This window comes from Sminthopsis crassicaudata, chromosome 5, assembly GCF_048593235.1.
Source record: "Sminthopsis crassicaudata isolate SCR6 chromosome 5, ASM4859323v1, whole genome shotgun sequence".
NCBI classification, from domain to species: Eukaryota; Metazoa; Chordata; class Mammalia; order Dasyuromorphia; family Dasyuridae; genus Sminthopsis; species Sminthopsis crassicaudata.
In genome coordinates this window covers 161743884-161766159 of record NC_133621.1, presented here as the reverse complement: position 1 = coordinate 161766159, position 22276 = coordinate 161743884, and the positions used below count along the sequence as shown (strand labels likewise).

General features: G+C 35.0%; 1 protein-coding gene across 7 annotated transcripts in view; it reads right to left on the bottom strand.

Moving 5' to 3' along the window:
• Window positions 1-22276, bottom strand: part of SEPHS1 (selenophosphate synthetase 1) — a 91154-nt gene that overhangs the window by 8966 nt on the left and 59912 nt on the right. For all 7 annotated transcript variants that reach the window (XM_074268621.1, XM_074268623.1, XM_074268620.1 and 4 more), the window contains 5 exons: window positions 20883-20986; window positions 16440-16547; window positions 13345-13499; window positions 11074-11164; window positions 8694-8793 (listed from right to left, as the gene is read on the bottom strand). In XM_074268621.1, the coding sequence (XP_074124722.1) occupies window positions 8694-8793; window positions 11074-11164; window positions 13345-13499; window positions 16440-16547; window positions 20883-20986 (558 nt within the window). The remainder of the gene's footprint in view (window positions 1-8693; window positions 8794-11073; window positions 11165-13344; window positions 13500-16439; window positions 16548-20882; window positions 20987-22276) is intronic.

Genomic DNA, 22276 nt, shown 5'->3' with positions numbered 1-22276 from the left:
TACTACTGGGCTTGTATTCCAAAGAGATCTTAAAGGAGGGAAAGGGACCCATATGTGCAAAAATGTTTGTGGCAGCCCTTTTTACAGTGGCCAGAAACTGGAAATCGAATGGATGCCCATCAATTAGAGAATGGCTGAGTAAATTGAGGTATTTAAATATTACGGAATGTTATTGTTCTATAAGAAATGACCAGCAAAATGAATACAGAGAGGCTTGGAGAGATTTACATGAACTGATGCTAAGTGAAATGAGCAGAACTAGGAGATCATTATACACTTCAACAATACTGTATGAGGATCAATTCTGATCGAAGTGGATATCCTCAGCAATGAGAGGATCCAATTCAGTTCCAATTGATCAGTGATGAACAGAACCAGCTACACCCAACCTAAGAACACTGGGAAATTAATGTGGATTGCTTGCATTTTTGTTTTTCTTCAGGTTATTTTTACCTTTATAAATCTGATTTTTCTTGTTCACCCAGAGAACTGTATAAATATATACACATATATTGTATTTAAGATATACTTTAACATGTGTAACATGTATGAGATGCCTGCCATCTAGGGAAGGGAAAAGTTGGAACAGAAGTGAGTGCAAGGGACAATGTTGTAAAAATTATTCATGCAATAAAAAGCTATTTTTAAAAAAATGTGTAGTGCTTCATTCCTGATACAAGAATTGAATTATGGTACTCCTTAAATATAAACAAAGGCTAATCAATCAACCAACAAGCATTCATTTACTATATACCAGGCTTTGTTAAGTGATGAGGATAGAAATGAAAGGCAAAAATAAACGTAGTCCCTGCTCTCAAGGAACTTAAATTTTAATAGAGGAGATAATATCAAGTTATTGTCTTTGCTATGCATTGCTGCCTCTCTCTAAGAGACAGTCTTATTACCATGTAATTTTTCTGTTTCATTAATGGTGGGGTTTTTTTTTTAATAACTCTTATCTTGGTAGAGGTCATAATAACTATAATAATAACAAGTGAAATGACTTTAATTATAACAAGGTCACATTTTAAAATAGCAAAACAAAATAAAAAAAAAAAAAAGCTTCATATTCTAGGTAAAGGTAGTGATAGAAAATAGAGTAAGTAAGGAATGACAAGAACACAATTATCCATTTACATACCCCAAATCAAAGAATCAAAAAGGATAGTGTTAACATTTTAATCAACTGAAAATTATTGTGCAAATATTAGGAACTACATAATTTTTCCCTTTTATTTGCACATTAAAAATTATAGAAATTTAGATCTAAATGTAAGTTTAATGTCAACTCATCATTTTCCACTTGCTTGTTCTCCTAGATTTCACAATGGCTCAGAAACTCAGTATTGTGCAAGATGAAGTGAACTCTGAAGCTTAAATCTTCTCTGCATTTCCCGCCCCTGAGGTCCCTTCCCTCTCTCAGAGTAGAGGGTGAAGAGTGGACAGTGAAGAGTTCCAACCTAATCCTTTACCATTTAAGAAAGACACTCAAGGAATTTATCTTTTCATTTCCTACTTTGCTGTTCTCCTGGATTTCCTGCTATCCAGAATCTCATCATTTTGCAACATGTACTCAACTTTGTAATTCATACCTCATCTGATCATATCCTCCCCTCAGCTGTAGGATACTGGCTAACCCCTTCCCTTTTCTATTACTTTTAATGTGTTGTCTTTCTTCATTAGATTGTAAGCTTCTTTCTGGATGCTTGCAATGTTTTCTCCTTGACTTGGGAGCTTCAGAATTTGGCTATAATATTCCTGGGAATTTTCATCTTGGGATCTCTTCCAAGGTTCTAAAATATCAGAATAGTTTTCCTTGATAATTCTAGAATTTTCAATTCTCTCTCCTGGATTTATTTTCCAGGTCAGTTGTTTTTTCAATGAGATATTTCACAGTTTTCTATTTTTTCATTCTTTTAGTTTTATTGTTCCCTGATTTCTCATAAAGTCATTAGTTTCTATTTGCTTACTTCTGATTTGCAAGTAATTGTTTTCTTCAATGAGCTTTTTTTGTATTTCCTTTTGCATCACTCTCATTTCTCTTCCCAATTTTTTTCTCTCTTATTTGCCTTTCAAGATTCCTTTTGAGCTGTTCAATGGCTTGAAGCCAATTCTAATTTTTCTTACAAGCTTTGGATATAGGTGCTATGATTTTGTTATCTTCTTCTGTGTATTTTTATTTTTATTGTCACCATAGTAACTTTCTATAGTCAGAATCTTTTTCTGTTGTTTGATCATTTACTTAGCTTATTACTAGGCTTAATTTTAACTATGTGTTAAAGTACAACTCTGTTTCCAAGGATATAATGTCTCAAGATTTGTGCAGCTGTTTTTAGAAATTCTGAAAATTAGGTGACTTGTACTATGAGCTAGCACTGTAACCCAAATATGGGAAAAGCAACTAAGTCCCGCCTCAGTACTTGCAAAGAGATTCCAGGAAATCTCCTTCCTTCTGACCAGCTATTTGGTCCCGTTACTGGGCTTAGACCTCCAGAAGCCACAATTACAACACAGCCACTGCTATTGATTCAGAGGCTCCCAAAGTCCACTCCTAGTTTGCTGAGGCTCCCCTCATACCCTAGTGCAACAAAACCTTTCCTGCTGAACTTCCAAGTCATCTTTGCCATCTGTGAGCTGAAAGGTATGGAAAATACCACGTGTCACTGGCTTAGCAGCCTCAAGGTCCACTCTAGGTTTGCTGGGGGTGGGGTTGTGCTTGCTCAGCCTTGCCATGACTGCATTCCAGTCCACCCTGTTACAACTGACCTTTCCTGCTGGCCTTCTAAGTTGTCTTTGACTGGAAAATTATTTCACTCCATCTTTTTATGGGTTCTGGTGTTCTAAAATTTGTTTAGTCATTATTTAAAAGGTATTTGGAGGAGTTTGGGGGAAGAGCTTAGGAGAGTCCCTACCTTTATTCTGCCAATTTGGCTTTACTTAAAATTGTAAGATTCTTCATGGCAGAGACTGTCTTATGTTTTTATTTGTATCCCTACTGCTTAACATAATGCTTAGAACACAGCAGGTACTTAATAAATGTTTAGGAACTGATTTATTGATTCAACTGATTTAATCCCTACACTTTGTAGACAAAGAAATGGTCACAATCCTGCTCCACCATCATACTTTTCTACAGAGTTTAAAGTCAAATTATAGTTCTTTATCAGTCTCACAAACAATTTGTCATTTTTGTCTTGTACAGCACTGTTTTTGACATCTTGGAGATACATATAACAACAGCAATGACCTACATAGTATTTCAAGGTTGCAAAACATATCACTAAGTATTAGAGCTAGAAGAAATGTTAAAATAATCTAGGTAAAACCTATCATTTTATAGAAGAGGGAACTGAGGTCAAGGGAGATAAGAGACTGGTTGAAAGTAACTAGTTACTAATAGTAGAGGCAGAATACAAACCCAGATTGCCTACGTCCACTGTTTTGGTTCTTTTTCCATGGTGTAACAACCCTGGAAGAATAGATGGATGAAGAAACTAAGATGAGATCACTGTTAGTAAGAATCTGAGTCCAAACTTGAAGCATAGTATCATAGGATATGGAGCTAGCAAGGCCTTTAGTCCAACTCCTCCACTTTACGGACTTTTAAGTGCAAAATTTTTCTACCCTACAAATTTCATATATCTAGTTGCCCCTAATTCTGGGGCACTAGAGACCAGGATTTTAATAAGCTGCTCTTTAAGGAAGTAAATGTTCACATGCTGGTGCTACCTTATTTTCAGAACATAAATAAATCCTATTGATCCCACAAGAAGTTAATGCCTAAACAGAACTCATAATCCTCTCCCTTTCAAACTTCTCATGGAAAGGAGCATCATCAATCTCCAAATCTACTAGTTACGAGTTTGACATTATCTCATATATCCATTCAGCTGCGGTCTTTTTTTTTTTTTTTTTTTTTTTAAAGCTTCACAACGCCTTTTTTTCATTCTATTTTTCTCACATTACAGACAGTCACAGCCTTAGTTCAGGCCCTCCTCACCTATTGTCTGGACTGCTGGAATGGCTTCCTAACATATATGCTGCAATGACTTCCTAAAATAAATAAATAAATAAATATATATATATATATATATATATATATATATATATATATATATATATATTTGCATATATATATATATGCATGTTTCATTATTAGTCCCAAGTGACTTTCCTACTTCAAGTATCTATTTTCCTACACTACACTTTACCCCCTGACAAAACTGAAAAAGTGACTTTTCTTATTTATAGAGGGGTCTATGTCACTTCTCTACTCAAGATCCTGAACTAACTTCTTTTTTTTTTTTTTTTTTTTTTTTTTTTATTATAACTTTTTATTGATAGAACATATGCCTAGGTAATTTTTTTGCATTATTGCTTGCACTCACTTCTGTTCCGACTTTTCCCTTCCCTCCTTCTACTCCCTCCCCTAGATGGCAAGCAGTCTTGTACATGTTAATTATGTTATGGTACATCCTAGATACAATATATGCGTGCAGAACCAAATTAGCATGTTTTATTATTTGTCCCAAGTGACTTTCCTACTTCAAGTATCTATTTCCCTACACTACACTTTACCCCCTGACAAAACTGAAAAAGTGACTTTTCTTATTTATAGAGGGGTCTATGTCACTTCTCTACTCAAGATCCTGAACTCCTTTTTTTTTTTTTAATTTTTTTTATTATAACTTTTTATTGACAGAACATATGCCTAGGTAATTTTTTTGCATTATCGCTTGCACTCACTTCTGTTCTGACTTTTCCCTTCCCTCCTTCCACTCCCTCCCCTACATAGCAAGCAGTCTTATACATGTTAATTATGTTATGGTATATCCTAGATACAATATATGCGTGCAGAACCGAACAGTTCTCTTGTTGCATAGGGAGAATTGGATTTAGAAGGTAAAAATAACCTGGGAAGAAAAACAAAAGTGCAAACAGTTTACACTCATTTCCTTTCCTGGGTGTGTCCATCATTGATCAATGGGAACTGAATTAGATCTTCTCTTTTGTCGAAGATAGCCACTTCCATCAGAATACATACAGTATTGTTGTTGAAGTGTATAATGATCTCCTGGTTTTGCTCATTTTACTTAGCATCAGTTGATGTAAGTCTCTCCAGGCCTCTCTGTATTCATCCTGCTGGTCATTTCTTACAGAACAATAATATTCCATAACATTCATATACCACAATTAACCCAACCATTGATTGGCATCCATTCAATTTCCAGTTTCTAGCTACTACAAAAAGGACTGCGACAAAACATTTTGGCATATACAGGTCCCTTTCACTTCTTTAGTATTTCTTTGGGATATAAGCCCTGTAGTAACACTGCTGGATCAAAGGGTATACACAGTTTGATAACTTTATGAGCAGAGTCCCAAAGTACTCTCCAGAAGGGTTGGATCTGTTCACAACTCCACCAACAATGTATCAGTGTCTCAGTTTTCCCGCATCTCCTCCAACATTCCGCATTATCTTTTCCTGTCATCTTAGCCAATCTGACAAATGTGTAGTGGTATCTCAGTGTCTTAATTTGCATTTTTCTGATTAATAATTATTTGGAACACCTTTTCACATGAGTAGAAATAATTTCAGTTTCATCATCTGAAAACTGTTCATATCCTTTGACTATTTATCAATTGGAGAATGGCTTGATTTCTTATAAATTAAGAGTCAATTCTCTATATATTTTGGAAATGAGGCCTTTATCAGAACCTTTAACTGTAAAAATATTTTCCCAGTTTGTTGCTTCCCTTTTAATTCTGTTTGCATTAGTTTTGTTTGTATAAAAGCTTTTTAATTTGATATAATCAAAATTTTCTATGTTGTTATCAATAATGATCTCTAGGTTCTTCATTGGTCACAAATTCCTTCCTCCTCCACAAGTCTGAGAGGTAAACCATCCTATGTTCCTCTAATTTATTTATGATCTCGTTCTTTATGCCTAAATCATGGACCCATTTTGATCTTATCTTGGTATATGGTGTTAAGTGTGGGTCCATGCCTAATTTCTGCCATACTCATTTCCAATTTTCCCAGCTGTTTTTGTCAAATAGTGAATTCTTATCCCAAAAGTTAGGATCTCTGGGGGTTTGTCAAACACTAAATTGCTATAGTTATTGACTATTTTGTCTTGTGAACCTAAGCTATTCCATTGATCAACTAATCTATTTCTTAGCCAATACCAAATGGTTTTGGTAACTACTGCTGAATTAACTTATTGCCTCTGGGATCAAATATAAATTCCACTGATTGGCTCTTAATGCTCTTCAGAACCAAGTTCTAACCTACCTGTCCAGAGACATACAACATAAGCACTGTGAATAAGTAGTTTCCTTCTTGGCACTCATATTCTCAGTTCCTGGCAGAGTGCTTGGGTTCTCTCTATTCAACTCTGCTTCAGAGAAATCTTTTACCCACATTAAGACCCAGCTAATGCATGAAGCCTCTTAGGATCCCAACACCTAGAGCCCTGCCTCCTAAATTATCCAGTGTTTATTTTGCATATACTCTGTACACACTTGTACATGTTTTCTCCCCCTAGAAAATGTAAGTCAATTCATCCTTGTCCTTGTACTTAGTACCGGCACACATGTATTTGGCATACAGCAGACACAAAAAATGCTTGTTGCCTGACATATTAACTCCCACATAGAGGGGCCATGCCTTAATCAACTGAACATTTATAAAGCAAGTACCTGAATGCATATTACTGTAATAAGTTTGGGGGAAGTTAGACAAGACACGATTTCTGTCTTCATCCAATAAGCAGTCTAATGGAACAAACACAAATCACTAGAATACACAATACTACATAATAAATATTTTAGGGAAGAATCAGAACAAAGATATGGAGAGGGGGAAAGGTTGTTGGTTGTTGCTTTGGGAAGGAATCTCAGAAAAGCCCATGGAGGGAGCATTTGAGACACACCTCAGAGGACAAATAGGGATTCACCAGGAGGCAAGAAGGTAGATTAGTGTTGGGCCTAAAGTCAGGAAGACCTGAATTCAAATCTGGCCCCAGACAAGTAACTTAAGTCACTTAAGCTCTATTTGTTGGAATCCTCAGGAGAAGGAAAGGCAAACTATTCTAGTATCTTTGCCAAGAAAACACTATAGACATCAATGAAGTGCTGCATAGTCCATGGGGTCAGGAAGAATTAAACACAAGTGAATGACTCAACAACGATGACAACAACAAAAAGATTCACCAGAAAAGAGAGGAAAGACATTTTAGGTTGAAAGAATGTGTAAGCAAGGAGAGTTCACATGCCAGGCAGAGACATTCAGTAACTGACAGGGAGCCATTGATTTTTTAATAGCATAACATGATCATAACTATTCAATTCAAAATCACTAGGTAAATGCCTATGTGTGAAGCACTAGGGATATAAAGACCAAGATCAGATACTTCTTCCTTTCAAAGAGCCTTTGTTCATTTAAAGGACTAAACACAGACTTTTTGAGATTCTCTGGGTATCTCTGAAGTCAAAGGAGTAGCGATCAACTATGCCAAATTCTACAGTATACTTAAGAATTGGGGGGGAAAAGGTACTGGAACCACTGATGAGGTCATTGGTGAACACTGAAAAAGCAAACTGTGGTGGGGACAAAAGCTATATTGCAAGAGGTCAAGGTGAAAATGGAAGTATAAGGAAGTGATTAATTGAGACAGGGAGAGGGGAGATGAAAGTTTAATGGAGGTAAAAGGACTAAGGGACAGGGCTGAGGAGAACTGAGGATATCTGTGGGCAGGTGGGAAGGAGTCAGAGGCAAAGCAAAGACTGAATAAGGATGAAATAGGAGAAAAACTTCTGGAACAAGGTGCTGGAGGTGAGAGGAAGTGACAGGAGGATCAAGTATATAGATAAAGCAAGAGGGATTTCTCTTTTGGGATCAGAGCAAAGGAAGAAAGAGTGGGGAATAGCAGAGAATACAATGAAGCCTCAATTTTATCAGTGCAGCAGGAAGTAAATTAGCTGCTGTAAATGTAAGAAGTGATGATTAAATTGGATATTTGAGACATTTAGAAAAACTCTGGAATAGCTATTGTGGAGAAAGAAATAGGGAACATATCTTCATATATTCTTTAGAGACTTGCACACCCTTTTATACATGAAACAATAAATATTTATTAAACAGAATTTAGTGATTTATATAATAATGAATAGCTTGAATAACTTGCCTGTGATAGGTATAAAATCAGCCAGTTTAGAGCTCAGGAAATAACAATGAAATGCTAATATATCTAAAAGTTTAAAAACAAATCCCATCCCAATACCTTTAACTTATCTATTTAAAACTCTTAAAGATGACTAAGGTTTTCAATATTCTCAATTCTCTACATACTGAGTTATATTGAACCCCCAAAAACAGGCAAGAAGAGAAAAGTCAATCTGGACAGCTAGGTGAATATGTGCTACCTATTAGCTCATACAACTTTTTTATCCATGCATTTACTCAAGTTTGCAAATATCACTTACCAGGAATGAAAGAGATTCCACAAAATCAATATAAAATGTTGATTTCATGTCCTTCACAATTTGTGGATCTTCAGGTACAAAGATGAAGAAAGCTAACAACTATATGGTGGTTACCTACACATTTTGTGAGTTTTTTTTTTTTTAAGTTCTACATAAAATTATGATTTTATTGAATTCAAGACCCAAGAGATTCCCCTTTTTCCTACCTGTTCTGTTGAGCCTTGCCATGTTCATCATTGCTTCTTGATATGCCAACTCCACATCTTCCTGGGTGACCACGAGTTTAATTTTATTCCACTTTTCTGGCTAATGGGAAGTTTAAAACAAAAAATAAAAGAGACAAATATCATTTACTTTCTTTTCTTTGAACCAATGACATAGAGAGTTGTTTTTGTTTTGGGGGGCTTTTTTGCATCCTTCAGATATTCTTTATTCCAGAGGTTTTTACTTAGGTAGTTCTGTATATAAAGTATATATTTTTGGCTTCCTAATGATTTTTTTCTATGACCAGTATTTTGAGGTGTCCATCAGACACTGGATCATGAAAAGCCTGCCCTCCCTCAACTCACCCTTTTGTAATCAGATATTGCAGCTCACAGGATATGTAAGACCAGCGACTGACTGTTCACGTGTCCTGGCAGAGGAACATACTGGCTGCAGTGTGTAGGCAAGAAAAGTTGGGTGTTAAATTCAGGGTTGTAGCTCCCCTCTCATGGAGGTGCAAATCACATTCTTAATCACTCCAAAACTTCAGTTGACTTTTCTCTTCATCATTCTCATTATATGGCTGGTTCTCATTTTTTATGTTATAACTACAGAATGGTTTTTTAAAATTCCTTTACTATATGTTTTTGGGGCAGTTTACTGGTCTACCCTTGTTGATACAAGTCTTAATGAAATTGTCAATGAAAATCATTTCGATGGACTGAGACCATTGTTTAAAGGAAAGCGAAGTTTCTATCAAAGCAAACAACACACACATACCCCCCACTTCTCACTGGATGATCTCTGTACACACACACACACACACACACACACACACACACACACACACACCATCTTCCTGGATGACCTTTGTATACACAGATCTGCAAATAGACACTCCATTACCCCCAACATGGACAAGCTCTATGTCCAAATGAGTAGCAACAAGGGAAGAATCTTCTTTCATCCTCATTCTGCTCTCGTGAGAAATTGGCAAAGAAAAACTCAAACTGACATCAACAGGAAGGATATCTATCAGTATAACTGAATTTTGCAGGATCTAAATGAGGACAAAATTTTTATTTTTTTCCCCTCCCCATTAAATTGGGGGCTTAAACTGGAAAAGGCTAAAAGACAGGAAAGGCAAGACCCAGAAAGAGAAATTTCTCTTTCCATATATTCTCAGGTTTTTATATAGTTCTATAACTTACTTGCTAAAATACTCAAGTCCTGGAAGATGTTTTGTGCAGAAGGAATTCAACAAAAAATACTACTGTTATAGCCTCCCAGTCACATTCAGAGATGCTGAAACATGATAGCTAAGCTCTTATTTATCTTCATAAGGACAAGAAAAATGAGAAATGAATGTTACAGCCACAAGAGAATTCCTTGCTCTGTCTCTCAAGTAATGATATATTTTGTTAATAACTAATACAAAATTATTTATTTCTCTCTTTCAATTGTTCTTCAAGACTGATATGGCTTCAGGTGACAGGTGAGGAAAATTAAACTTCCAAGATGTGTGAGAATCTGCAATGATCTTATTAATTTGTTACATCATTGAAAGAACCAATCTGAAATAAAGTATAGCTGTGGCTCAGTGGAGTAGTGACTCCAGAAAAATATCTTGGTGCTCTAGATTTATTCTCCACTAGTGGCTTACACATCAAATGCTCTCAGCTTACTAGCAGGGGGAGGGGGAGAAAGGACTAAAATGATCTTGATTGCTATTGGTTCTACCTCAGAATGATATATAGAAGCCCGAGCTTACTGAACTTTTTAAAGCTCACTGCCTTTTGAGGGATATACAAGGTAGGTAAATATAAGAAGCCCCTAAGTTCATGCACACACACACACACACACACACACACACACACACACACACACAGCCCTCTACCTTAAAATTTTTTTTCAAATCCATGTCTATGTCAATAGCTGACAATGCAAGATGGAACAAAATCCATCTAATAGAATAAAAGAATATTAACAATTTCTAAGAGTTTGTTAACTTACATTATCCCTTCTGTGAATAAAACAAACCAATGACATTTAGAAGTACTGTTGAAATGAATACCATGGAAAGTGCCTGTCCTAGAATATCTTTTTTTCCTTAATTACCAAAATCAGTCATCTTATAGAAAGGAATCAATATCCATTCAAATAACCATAGATACATCTATATACAAGCACAATATAGCATATAGGAAATAAAGCAATAGTTACACAATTACAGTAAGAGTCTCACGATATACCCATTCAAATTACTTTATAAGCATCTTCCCCTAACTTCCCCTGATTCCATATATTATGCTTATATTTTTTTTAAACAAAATTATAAATATGTATATATTTGTATATACACACACCCAGCAGTTTACTTACAATATCCAACCACTGGTGCACAGCTACAGCTACTTGTGTTCCCAGGGGTTTTGTCAACACAAGCACATCTCCTGGCACAGCATTATCAGGCCTAAAGAAAAACAATGTTAAATGACTAAAAAAAGTTCATTTTAATTAAGTGTATATATGAGTATATACACTACATATATATATACACACACATAGAGGAAATTTTAATAGAGGAAATTTTACTACAAACACTTTTACACACACACACACACACACACACACACACACACATGTATATATAGATATATCTATCTGTACACACACACATCTAATATTTTTTAAACTTGTATTTGCAACCTGATATGGAAGGCAAGGGAAAGCATTAACATTTTTTAAAATCAGGAGTCAATGATTTAGAAAATGACAAGAATCTAAACAAAGCCTAATCATCCACTGAGAAAATGAGTACTTCCCATCTGTCTAAGTTTACCAAAAAAAAAAATAAATCACTCAGTTCTGAGCCCCTCGTGGCACAACACAACAGGCTATTTTTTTCATGAACAAATGTGAAAAATGACTGCCTATCCACTAGATTTTATTCAAATTAATTCAAATTTAGGATTAGGACAGGGAAAGGGGAATAGACAGTTTTCTTTATAATTTTTTCTTACATCAACTATATGTATTCCCTCAATTCCGATATAGCTATGCAGCAGTATAAAACCTAGCGTATTTAGGCACTACAGAACACTATAAATTAAAAACTAAGATTATGGTTAATTCAAAGGTCAGTAAAAATATGCATGGGTGTTGTAGGCAGCAGCAGCAGCATGTTAACAGTTACAATCTGCATTTGAGATGTGGCAACGAAGACTGGATCAAGAAGATGCATTGCTGAAACAGAAGGTGGACCAGTCATGTATCAAGAATGACAAAATAAAGAATCAGTTTGAATATTCTATTAAATTCTCCTAAGATACTCAGAGAACAAAAAGAAGAATTCAAATGATTAGACAAATCCTCTATGAAAAATTTATGGGGAATTATGGACAAGAGTCACATAGAATGAAAAAAGAGTAAATTGCCCCTAGTATTCATAGGTAGCTTCAGCTCATTATGAATTTTAATGTTTTAAAAAGTCCTGTAAACCAGAAGTGTCAGACTCATGGCCGACATTGGCCGAGTCACATTAAAATGTTTTTGGGAAATGTAGCAAAATAAATAAAAGTGTAACACTCTGGTACAAGTTTTCTCAGTAGCCATGAGATCTCTCCTTATTCTAGTTCACCCTCCACTCAAAGTGATATTTCTAAAGCACAGGTCTGACCCTGTCACCATATCATCTACCTCACTCTATTCAACAAACAGTGGTTCCCTATTACTTTCAGGATCAAATATAAAATCTTCTGTTTGGCTTTTTAAATCCTACAGAATTTGGCTCCTTTCTGACCTTTCCAATCTTCTTATACCTTCTCCCTCCATGTTCTCTGTGATTTAATGACACTGACCTCCTCACATGAGACATTTCACTTCCTGATTCTATTAATTTTTACTAGTTGTGCCCCATGCCTGTTATTCTCTTGTTCTTCATCTCTACCTTCTGGATTCTTTCACATTCCAGCTAAATCTCATCTTTTATAAGAAGTCTTTCCTGATACTCCCCAAGATCCCCACACTTAATGCCAGTGCTTTTATTCCAGTTTATTTTGTACTTATTGTTTGTACATAGCTGTTTTGATGTTGTCTTTCCCATCATACTATGAGTTATTTAACAGCAGAAACTGTTTTTTGGATCTTTTTTTATATCCTCAGTGCGTAGTAGCGTTGTCTACCATTCTACTAGTAGTTGATTAATAAATGCTTATTGATTTGACTTGATTTGTTGTCTACTATTCTTGATGATTACCAGGAGAGTTGGCCATTTTATGGCAAAATAACTTATGACTTTTCTTATTTGGAAAGACATTCTAAAATCAAACTAACATTCTGGTCTACAACATTTGCCTATTTAGGTATATATTTTTTAAGGTTTCAAAAGCAAAAATCTTCTGAGATAGTCATTCTAAAGACAAATATAGATCATGAAAAGCATAACAATAAATTATTGACATAAAAACCAAGATAAATTCTGTATTAGGAAATCAAATAATGGCCTAAGAACAGCTTCTATTCCTTCTGGAAAAGGGGCAAGGTAGCAAAATAGCTTGTGCTAGCAAAGAAAAACAAACAGCCAAATGAGATTTAACATTAGAAGATAATTCTTGATTCAAGCTCAGGACTGCCAAAAAAAAGTAAACTTACATGATAAACTCATTGGGCTGACAGACTGTTGTAGCCACTCCACCCAATACGATCCAGGGATTCAACACTGTTTGGCCACCGGTTACAGATGTTCCTGCTTCCTCTGCTGCATCTTTAAAACCCTGTATAATTAAGGGTATCACTTTGTCCCTTTCCTACAGATTAAAAAGGAACAAATTAAAAGTCAGTAAACAATAGAAGGTCAAAGAAGAATCTGGTGACAATTTAATTTCCTGGAGAAGACAATCTACTTTTTTTTTTTGATATTTGCATGGGTAATTTTATAACATTGACAATTGCCAAACCATTTGTTCCAATTTTTTCCCTCCTCACCTCCGCCCAGATGACAGGTCGACCAATACATGTTAAATATGTTAGAGTATAAATTAAATAAATATATTGTATACATGACCAAACAGGACAACCTACTTTTTTCAGAGTACAAAAAGGATTTCAAAAGTTCTAAAGGCATTTTCTTCAAGTTCATATAACAGGCAGAACAGTTAACACAAGCCAAGAATTATTACTTTATAATAGTTCTGTTAAATGTTGAAGGATGTTTTGGGTAATAATTTGTAGCACAGTTACATAGATAAAAATGTAAGTTAACAGTTTTTTAAAAATTGTCTTAAATTCATCCTCACATCATCCTTCACAATAGCTAGAAAAATATTTTGAAAAACAAACAACTTGGGACAGCTAGATGGCACAGATAGCCAGGAGGATTTGAGTTCAAATTTGACCTCAGACACTTAATACCTTCCTGGCTGTGTGACCTGTGAAAGTCACTTAACCCCAATTACCTCCACAAAAAAAAGAAAAAAGAAAAGAAAAGGAAACAACTGAAATGATCAGATAGTAGTTTTTGTTTTCTTATTTGGGGGGGAGGAGGAGGAGCTGGACAAACCTATGATTTCATTGGTGCTCGGAGATTCTACTATAGAAATATGTTCTATGAATGCAGAAAAGTTGCTCAATCTGTAATAGCTTAAGAGAGCGGACAGAACAGAAAGAGTTTAAGTTGAAGCTGAAGATCACTTGAGGGAGATGTTGTATTGAGAAAAAAATCCCCAAGACCCTTCTAACTCAGACTCTAATTAGTTAAAAGTTAATTCTGTCACTGACTATGGCTGCTGTTGTGGAAATGTCAAAACAATTAAACCCCCCCCCCAACCCATTCACCCACATAAGACTAAGTGGCACTAATAAGACCTTCTTTATTTTGGTCTTGGTTCCTTACATCTCATGTATTTTTTTCCTTATGAGGGGGAAAAAAGTGCCAATGCCCAAGCAGACTTGAGTTTTCTAAAGCTTACTTGGGCATCTGATAATATGGAAACTACTGCCTTTAATATATAGAGAAATCCAAGACCTTTCTTATATGCTTGACTGAAGAACTCAGAATGACATAAGAGCCCAGGACTAGGAGGTAAGAGACCTGGGTTCTAATTCTAGCTCTTATGTTAGCTAGATAACTGATCCCTTGGCTATGTACAGAGCCTTCTGTAAGAAGACTGGGGGTTTGGACTAGCCCCAAGAAATCTACACAAGATCTAATGGAGTCTAGCATTGAACTAAAAGGAATCTACAAGCCATTAATTAACTGTGAATCACTTTGTGAATTTCCTCATCTGCAAAATAAAGTAAAACAGAGTTGCCTTACTGACTGATACATCAAGGTAAAATTAGGTAAGAGATGTGACTGTTAGTTCTGTGGTCTTAGGCTAATCACTTTAACTCCCCTGGGCCTTAGTTTTCTTATCTGTAAAATGAGCTCAAAAGTCCCTTCCAGCTCCAATAATCTATAATTCTATAAAAGGGATGTAGCTAAATAAAAAAACACATTATTCATGCAAAAAATATCAATGCAGTAACAATTAAAGGTACTAAGTGGGGGAACGTAGGGATGAATAAAGGCATACCCCCTGCCTTGTTTATTAAGAGGGAAAAGACATGTACCAAACCAAACAAAACAAAACTACAATAAACAAATGTGTTAGGTATTATAATAAAAGTAAAACTTTCAATGGGAGCTCAAAGGAAAAGTGGTCACTTCTAACTGGGCAATAAAGAAAAACTTCACAGAGAAAATAACATTTGAATTCATCAAGATTTGTATAGGCAGAGATCATTTATCATGAGGAAAGAATAGATAAGAAAGAAATTTAAAGTAAGTATCAGGTTGAAGCCATATTATGAAAATCTTTGAAAGCTAGGTTAAGGAATTTGGAGTTTAGACAAGATATAATATTACTATTAGTCTTCCCCATTTACCAACTTCTTTAGGGAATGTATAGATTTAAACCCTGTGCCATTATAACATCAGGACCAAGTGATTCCTAGGATTGTAACAATTCATTTTTCCCATGTTTCTAAAAGTTTTGGATTTTCCTAGATTGTTTTAATTCAAATCCTATTCAAAATATACCTAACAAAATGCAGAGCTAGGAGAAACCTTTGGGATCATCTAGTTTAGCCTGAAGGTTCACAAATGAAAAAACCAAGGTATTTAAAGATTAAAAGATATTCCTGAGGTAATATAGTAAGCGGCAGAACTGAGGGCTCAAGACAAAGGTCCACAAACTCAGAAGTATTTCTCAATCTTACCTGACACACAGGAGGAAAAATATGTATGTACTAATCAACCAAGAGAAAGAGAACATTCTTTTTTCACAGGCCCATAGTTCATAAGGTCCTTCCTACCCAAAAGGGGTAGAAAGAAATCATCACTAGCATAGTTCCAGCCCTTTGTGATAGCCTTGCCCCTACCTTTCCTGGACAGGGGGGAAAATCAGACTCCCTCATTTTAATTTATTAATAAGCTCAGGAACTGAAGTTGAAAAGTATTTATTAAACACTGGCCCAGGCACTGGGCTAAGTTTAGGGATACATGCAAGCCAGCCAGACTTGACAATTTGACAGAGTATGTACTGGAAATAGAGAAACAGCACAGCAATGAAGTCAAAGAATGTTAGAAGAAAGGATCACAATCCTCATGTAGTTCAATCCCTTCCCTCTAAAGATGAGGAAACACAGAGATTCAGTGACTGGCCCAGAATGACAAGAACTAATTGAGCAGTTAACAGAAATCTTACCCTGTCTGTCATTTTATTACTAATTCCAAGGAGCATCAACATGTTGTCACATTCCGTGACACCCATAGCGTAAAGGTCACTTAGAACATTGGCACAGGCTATCCGGCCCTGGGGAAAAAAAAGGAGGAAAAGGTAAGCAAATTTTATCTACAACAGTATGTTCAGCACAGCACAAATCTATAAACAAGAGAACACTTTATGGCAGTGTAACAAAGATGGAGCTTTCTAGAGTGGAGGTAAGGACTAAATGGGGAGAAAAGCCAAGACTTCTTGGTTTTTCATTACACTTAAGTACCACTTGTTTGTTTTTTTCCCCTTTCCATCATCATAGAACTGACATTCATACTTTTCTCAATTTCTCATTACTATTTCCATTTTTCCACTTCCTCCTCCTCTTCAAGGTAAAGCATAGGAATGATGCTACCATCACTCTACCATTAGAATGGAAAACAGGATGAAAATACTATAATTTTAAGGGGGAAATGGAGGGGAATTGGAAGGAGAAGAGAGACAAAGGTCAAAAGAAAAATGATAACATGAGAAGGATAATGGGATTAAAGTATTTTAACCAAAATAGAGGGCTGTATATAAAATACTGAATCTCAATTTCATATTGCTTACTTTAAAAAAATTAATATGTTCTACATATTCCTTTCAAAACTCTCCTGCTTGTCTTTGCTTACTTCTTTTCTTTTGATTCATTTGAAAACTATTTCAATATTCCTTTTCTCGAATTATTATTATCACCTTCCATTTCCAATTAAAAACCAAGAGAAGATACTTGAGACTACTCAAGTCAAATGAATATACAATGGTTATGTCCAAAAATGTATTTCTTTCTGTCCTGTGAGTCCATAACTTTCTGGTCAGGAGATGGGTAAACATGCTTCATCATAGGTTCTCTGGGAAGATGGGGTCAGTACTTTGATTAGCGTTCTTAAACCTTTCAAAGTTTTTTTTTTTTTCTTTTTCTTTACAGTGTTGTCTTAATCACTGCATACTACCCAGGATTCTTTGAAATAATTTATTTTACTTTTTCTTACAGCTCAATAATAATCCATTATTGTTATTGTTGACATGCCATATTTTGTTCAACTATGCCCCAAATGATTGGCAGTCCCTTAGAATCCTTTTAACCTATTTAGGGGCTTTTTTTCAAGGCTGCTTTTGAAAACAAAGGATAACTATCTAGAAAACTTAAAAAGCAGGGGAATTTTTAAAAATGGTATTAAAACAAAAAATTCTTTTCTGATGACAAAATAATAAGAAGAAGAACTTCCTACAAATTCTTAGGAAAAGGATTCTTTTTAAATTTATAGAACAATTACACAAAGACTACAATAATGGAAGAGAAAGACTTCAAAACTGATCAATGGGATGCCAGTCGTGACTTCAGAGAAGTAATGGTAAATGTTCACTTTCTGCCTCTCAGGGGTAGGAGGCAGACATATTTAGACAAAATAGAGGAAAAATATAACACAGAAGTACCTTTAAAAAAATGTTACAGGTCGTTGCTTTTTTAACTTTAAATTTTTAGCAAGCTATTCACTAGGCTTTAATATAGTAAGCTGAGAAGGAAATTTTTCTTTTGCCACTAGGATAGCAAAACATTAAAATGTTTACTTGTTGTTGTTCAGTTGTGTCTGACTCTTCATAACCCTTATTGAGATTTTCTTGGCAAAGATACTACAGTGATTTGCTGTTTCCTTCTCCAATGTCACCATTTTACAGATGAGGAACTGAGGTAAGCAGTGTTCAGTGATTTAGCCTGGGCCATATAGCTAATGAGTGAGGTGGGATTTGAACTCAGATCTTCCTGACTCTGGGTTTGGTGCTCTATCTACCATACCACTTCACTGCTCTGGTAAGGGCTTGCTTAGTATGATCACTACTTTACATTTTCTGTTAAAGCATCAACTATAACAAATAAACTTTTCAAGCTAATAGTGTAAAATCAGTGTATAATAACATAGCTTTCAGCTACTCTTTTTATTTTGATACCAGCTGAGGACATGGCCATGTACTAACTATGGCTGGAATTGTGGTGAAGGAAGAGGTCCACAATTTGTATCTATTCTCAAGCTACTCAAGTCTAACATTTAAAGAGGAGCATCTCATAAGTACTAATGTTTCTTCCTAATAAATGTAAAGGCCCTTGAAGGGTAAGGACTTTTTTTATCCCTATTCTGTGTGTCTGGTACACAACAGGTACCTATTAGAAATGTTCTGAAATGACCTAGAAATACAGAGCTACAGGCACAAAAGCAGAAGGCACACAAACTCTACTCTTTAAACCCTATTCAAAAATATTTTGCCAAGGAAAAGAGTAGAATGAACATTTTGGTAGAAGAAAGGTTTTTCCTGACCTTTGCTTCTCTTCCAGTAGAAGCAGAGTGCTGAGAGAACTGCAGGAGAGAGTCAGAGATCCCTGTTGCCCCTACTTAGTCCTGATGCTCTTGAGAAATGAGCCTGTAGGGAGGTGAGGTGGAGAAAGGGAGGGCTTTACAATATACAGCACCTCAGCTTTCTCTGTGTTTATCTGTCTCTCTTATCTCCCCCCTTCACCCCCATATTTCTCCCAATACTGGCTCTGCTTCAAACAATTCTTTATTAGCTGAGTCACTGAAAGTTGGCCTATGATCAGCAGTAATTCTCTAGAAGACCAGCAAGAGTAACTCTTCTCCCTAAAGGTTTAAGAATATACAATTTTTACATGCTTTTTAAATTTCAAGTGATAACTGGAGGATAAAGAAATGATCCCAAAAAATCTGAATTGATGTATAAGGAGTCCATTTTTTGATGAAATATATAGGACATCTACTTCTATTAGAAAACATTCAAGATTTGTTCTACTAAAGGTGACAGTAATATCTTAGAAGAAAATGGCTAGCCTGATGTCTTGTGATACCAAACAAATGAAATCAACTGGAAAAAGACTAAACAAATTGTGGCTCAAGAATGAAATGGAATATTACTATGCAGTAAGAAAGGATGAATATGAAGATTTCAGAGACACATGAGAAGACCCATGGGAACTGATGTAAAATGAAGTAAGCAGAACCAGAAACAATGTATATAATAATTACAATGCAAATGGAAAGATCACCTTCAAAGAAGAAAAAAATACATACTCAAATTCCATCTTTTTTTTGCAGAGTGGTAGGGAATAGAGGTAGGTACTATAGGTGTATATAAAACACTAGCTATAACTTCCTTTCCTTTCACTTGCTTTTAAATCCTCTCTAATCTGGCTTCTGATCATTACTCAAATGAAAAACAGATCAAAATCTGTAGAAATCTACAAATTTCACTCAATCTTTTTTTTCCTTCCTTTCCATTCACACAGCTAACATTCTCATTTCCCAGAAATATCTGGACTACTGAAATAACCTTCTTATTGGTCTCTTTGCATCAAGTTCTTACCACTCCCATCTTATCAGTGATTTTCTTAAAGGATCGGTCTGACCAAGTTATCTCCTCACCATCCCCCACTTTCCCCTACCCATCAATAAATTCCAATTGCTCCTTAACATTCCCAGAATCAAATATAAAATGCTATTTGGCATTTAAAGTTTTTCACAATTTGGCATCTTTCTCTACCCTTCCAGTTTTCTTGTCCTTTTCTTTTCCCCAAACATTCTATTAATAGTTTCACTGTCCTTCTTGTGACATGACAATGACATCTACCGATTTCATTGTATTCTCTTTGGTTGTCCCCCTTGTCTGGGATGCTCTCTGCCTTCACCTTTGTTTCCTGGCTTCCTTCAAATGTAAGTTCAAATTCTAACTTTTAAGGGAGGCCATTTCTAGTTTCTTAACTCTAGTACCTTCTGAAACTGCATTCTATATATCATAAAGACAGGAGCCATGTTTTTTACTTTTTTGTATTTTCAGTGCTCAGCATGTTGTAATAACTTAATAAATGATCAATGCACTTAATGAACGGTTGTTGATAGTTTGAGTCAGTTAACACATTGATTAGTTTGCTGAACTGCCATTTTCCCTCCTCTCTCTTTTTATGATTACAATAGTTTGGATATTATTAGGAAATGAGAATGACATCTAAACAAAAGACAGTAATTAAAATTGGGAACTTAAGTCTAAAATACAAATCTGTTAAAATAAAATACTAGAGTATAGGCAGAATAACAGAGATATAAAGAAAACTACACAAATGTTTATCATTCGTTGAAATAGTTGAAAATGATCAAGTATGTATGTGTACAAAGATATACATAAAAGATTATGAGAGTTCCCCAATTTTTACCTAACAATTTTACTTATGTTTATACAAGTTATTGTTCATGTGATCAATGTGAACAGTGGACACCATAAATTACTGTAGTATAAAGTATATGTGGGTGTTATTGGGTAAAGCCTAATTTGGATGTTTTTCTTAAAATAAATCCAGTTGAAATACAGAAATTTAAGGACCAGACTCACCATCATGTAAGGATCATCCACAATAGGATAAATGTAATCTGTGGTCTGAACCAAAGAAAGACCACCATGTCTCAAAGGAATAACACAAGTATCCATTCCAATGCCTGTAAAGAACAGAATTACCATCAATAGAACTATCTTTTACAATTAAGTTCTGAATCAAAAGAAACTTGTTTAATACTATACAGTGTCAAAAAATAATGTAGTTCTTATTAAAAAGCATAACTGAAGTAAATGTGAAACACAACCAGCTTAAGCAATATAAGAACCAAAAAAAGGCATTATTAATGTAGCAATCTAAATGAAAATTTTTACCATAAAACATTTGTGAATAACAATTATTTTTGTATAGTACTAATCTGCGTGATTTTTACAATCTATATTATTCTTTCAATAAGAATTTCTTTAACATCCATCTGATATCAGAGCATGAGGTTGCTTAATTTACAACTGCAAATTTTTACACAGCATCCTCTTTTCAGATCAATAAGTTTGTTAAGTATTTTACATAAAAAAGCCTTTTCTTTTGGTAAGAAATATTACAAACTAGAATGAATATATAATTCCTAAAAAACCAGCACATACAGATTTAGACACAACTGTTACCATCACTCTGATAATCTATTAGTCTTGAGAGGAAAGAAACCATTATGTGAACTTGTAGTAGAAATAACATTTTGCCCATGTCATAGTTAAGAAAACAAGTGCAGAGAGGTAAGACTTTTCTACTATCACAGTCACACAGAACTAGAACTAAAATCCAAATCTCCCAAATCCTCAAATGTAGTGCTTTCTTTATAACACGTCTTTCTAAATAATAGCTGCCACTCATACAGTAGTTTAAATCAATCATCAATATGTATTTATGAATCACCTATAGTGTACAAGGCACCATCCTAGGTACTTAAGATACAAATACAAAGAGTGAACTACTCTCAAGGGCCTTATATATATATATATATATATATATATATATATATATATATATATTTTTTTTTTTTTCCCCCAATCATAGAATTGTTTATTATTGTGAAGAGTTGGACATGACTGAACTGAAGCCCTTAAACCCAAATACTTTCCCAAATCTACCACATTGGGTCCTAGATATTGAGAGATTAAAGAGTCCCCCAAGTCTTCATGGAAAATGTTCAAATTCATTCTGGGGGTTGGGTTTTTCTTGATCTCTTCTTTTATTAGCTTGCTCTCTTTTGGTGTTGGGAGCTCAATTCTGGTTGCCCATTATGAAGGGCCTTATATTCTAATGGAGTTAACAAGTATACAAATATACATACAACATAAACATAAAGGTAACACATAGATACACATTTGTTAGTGTTGTTCAGTTATTTGTTACAGTTGTTCAGTTATTTCAGTCACATCTGACTCTGATCTCA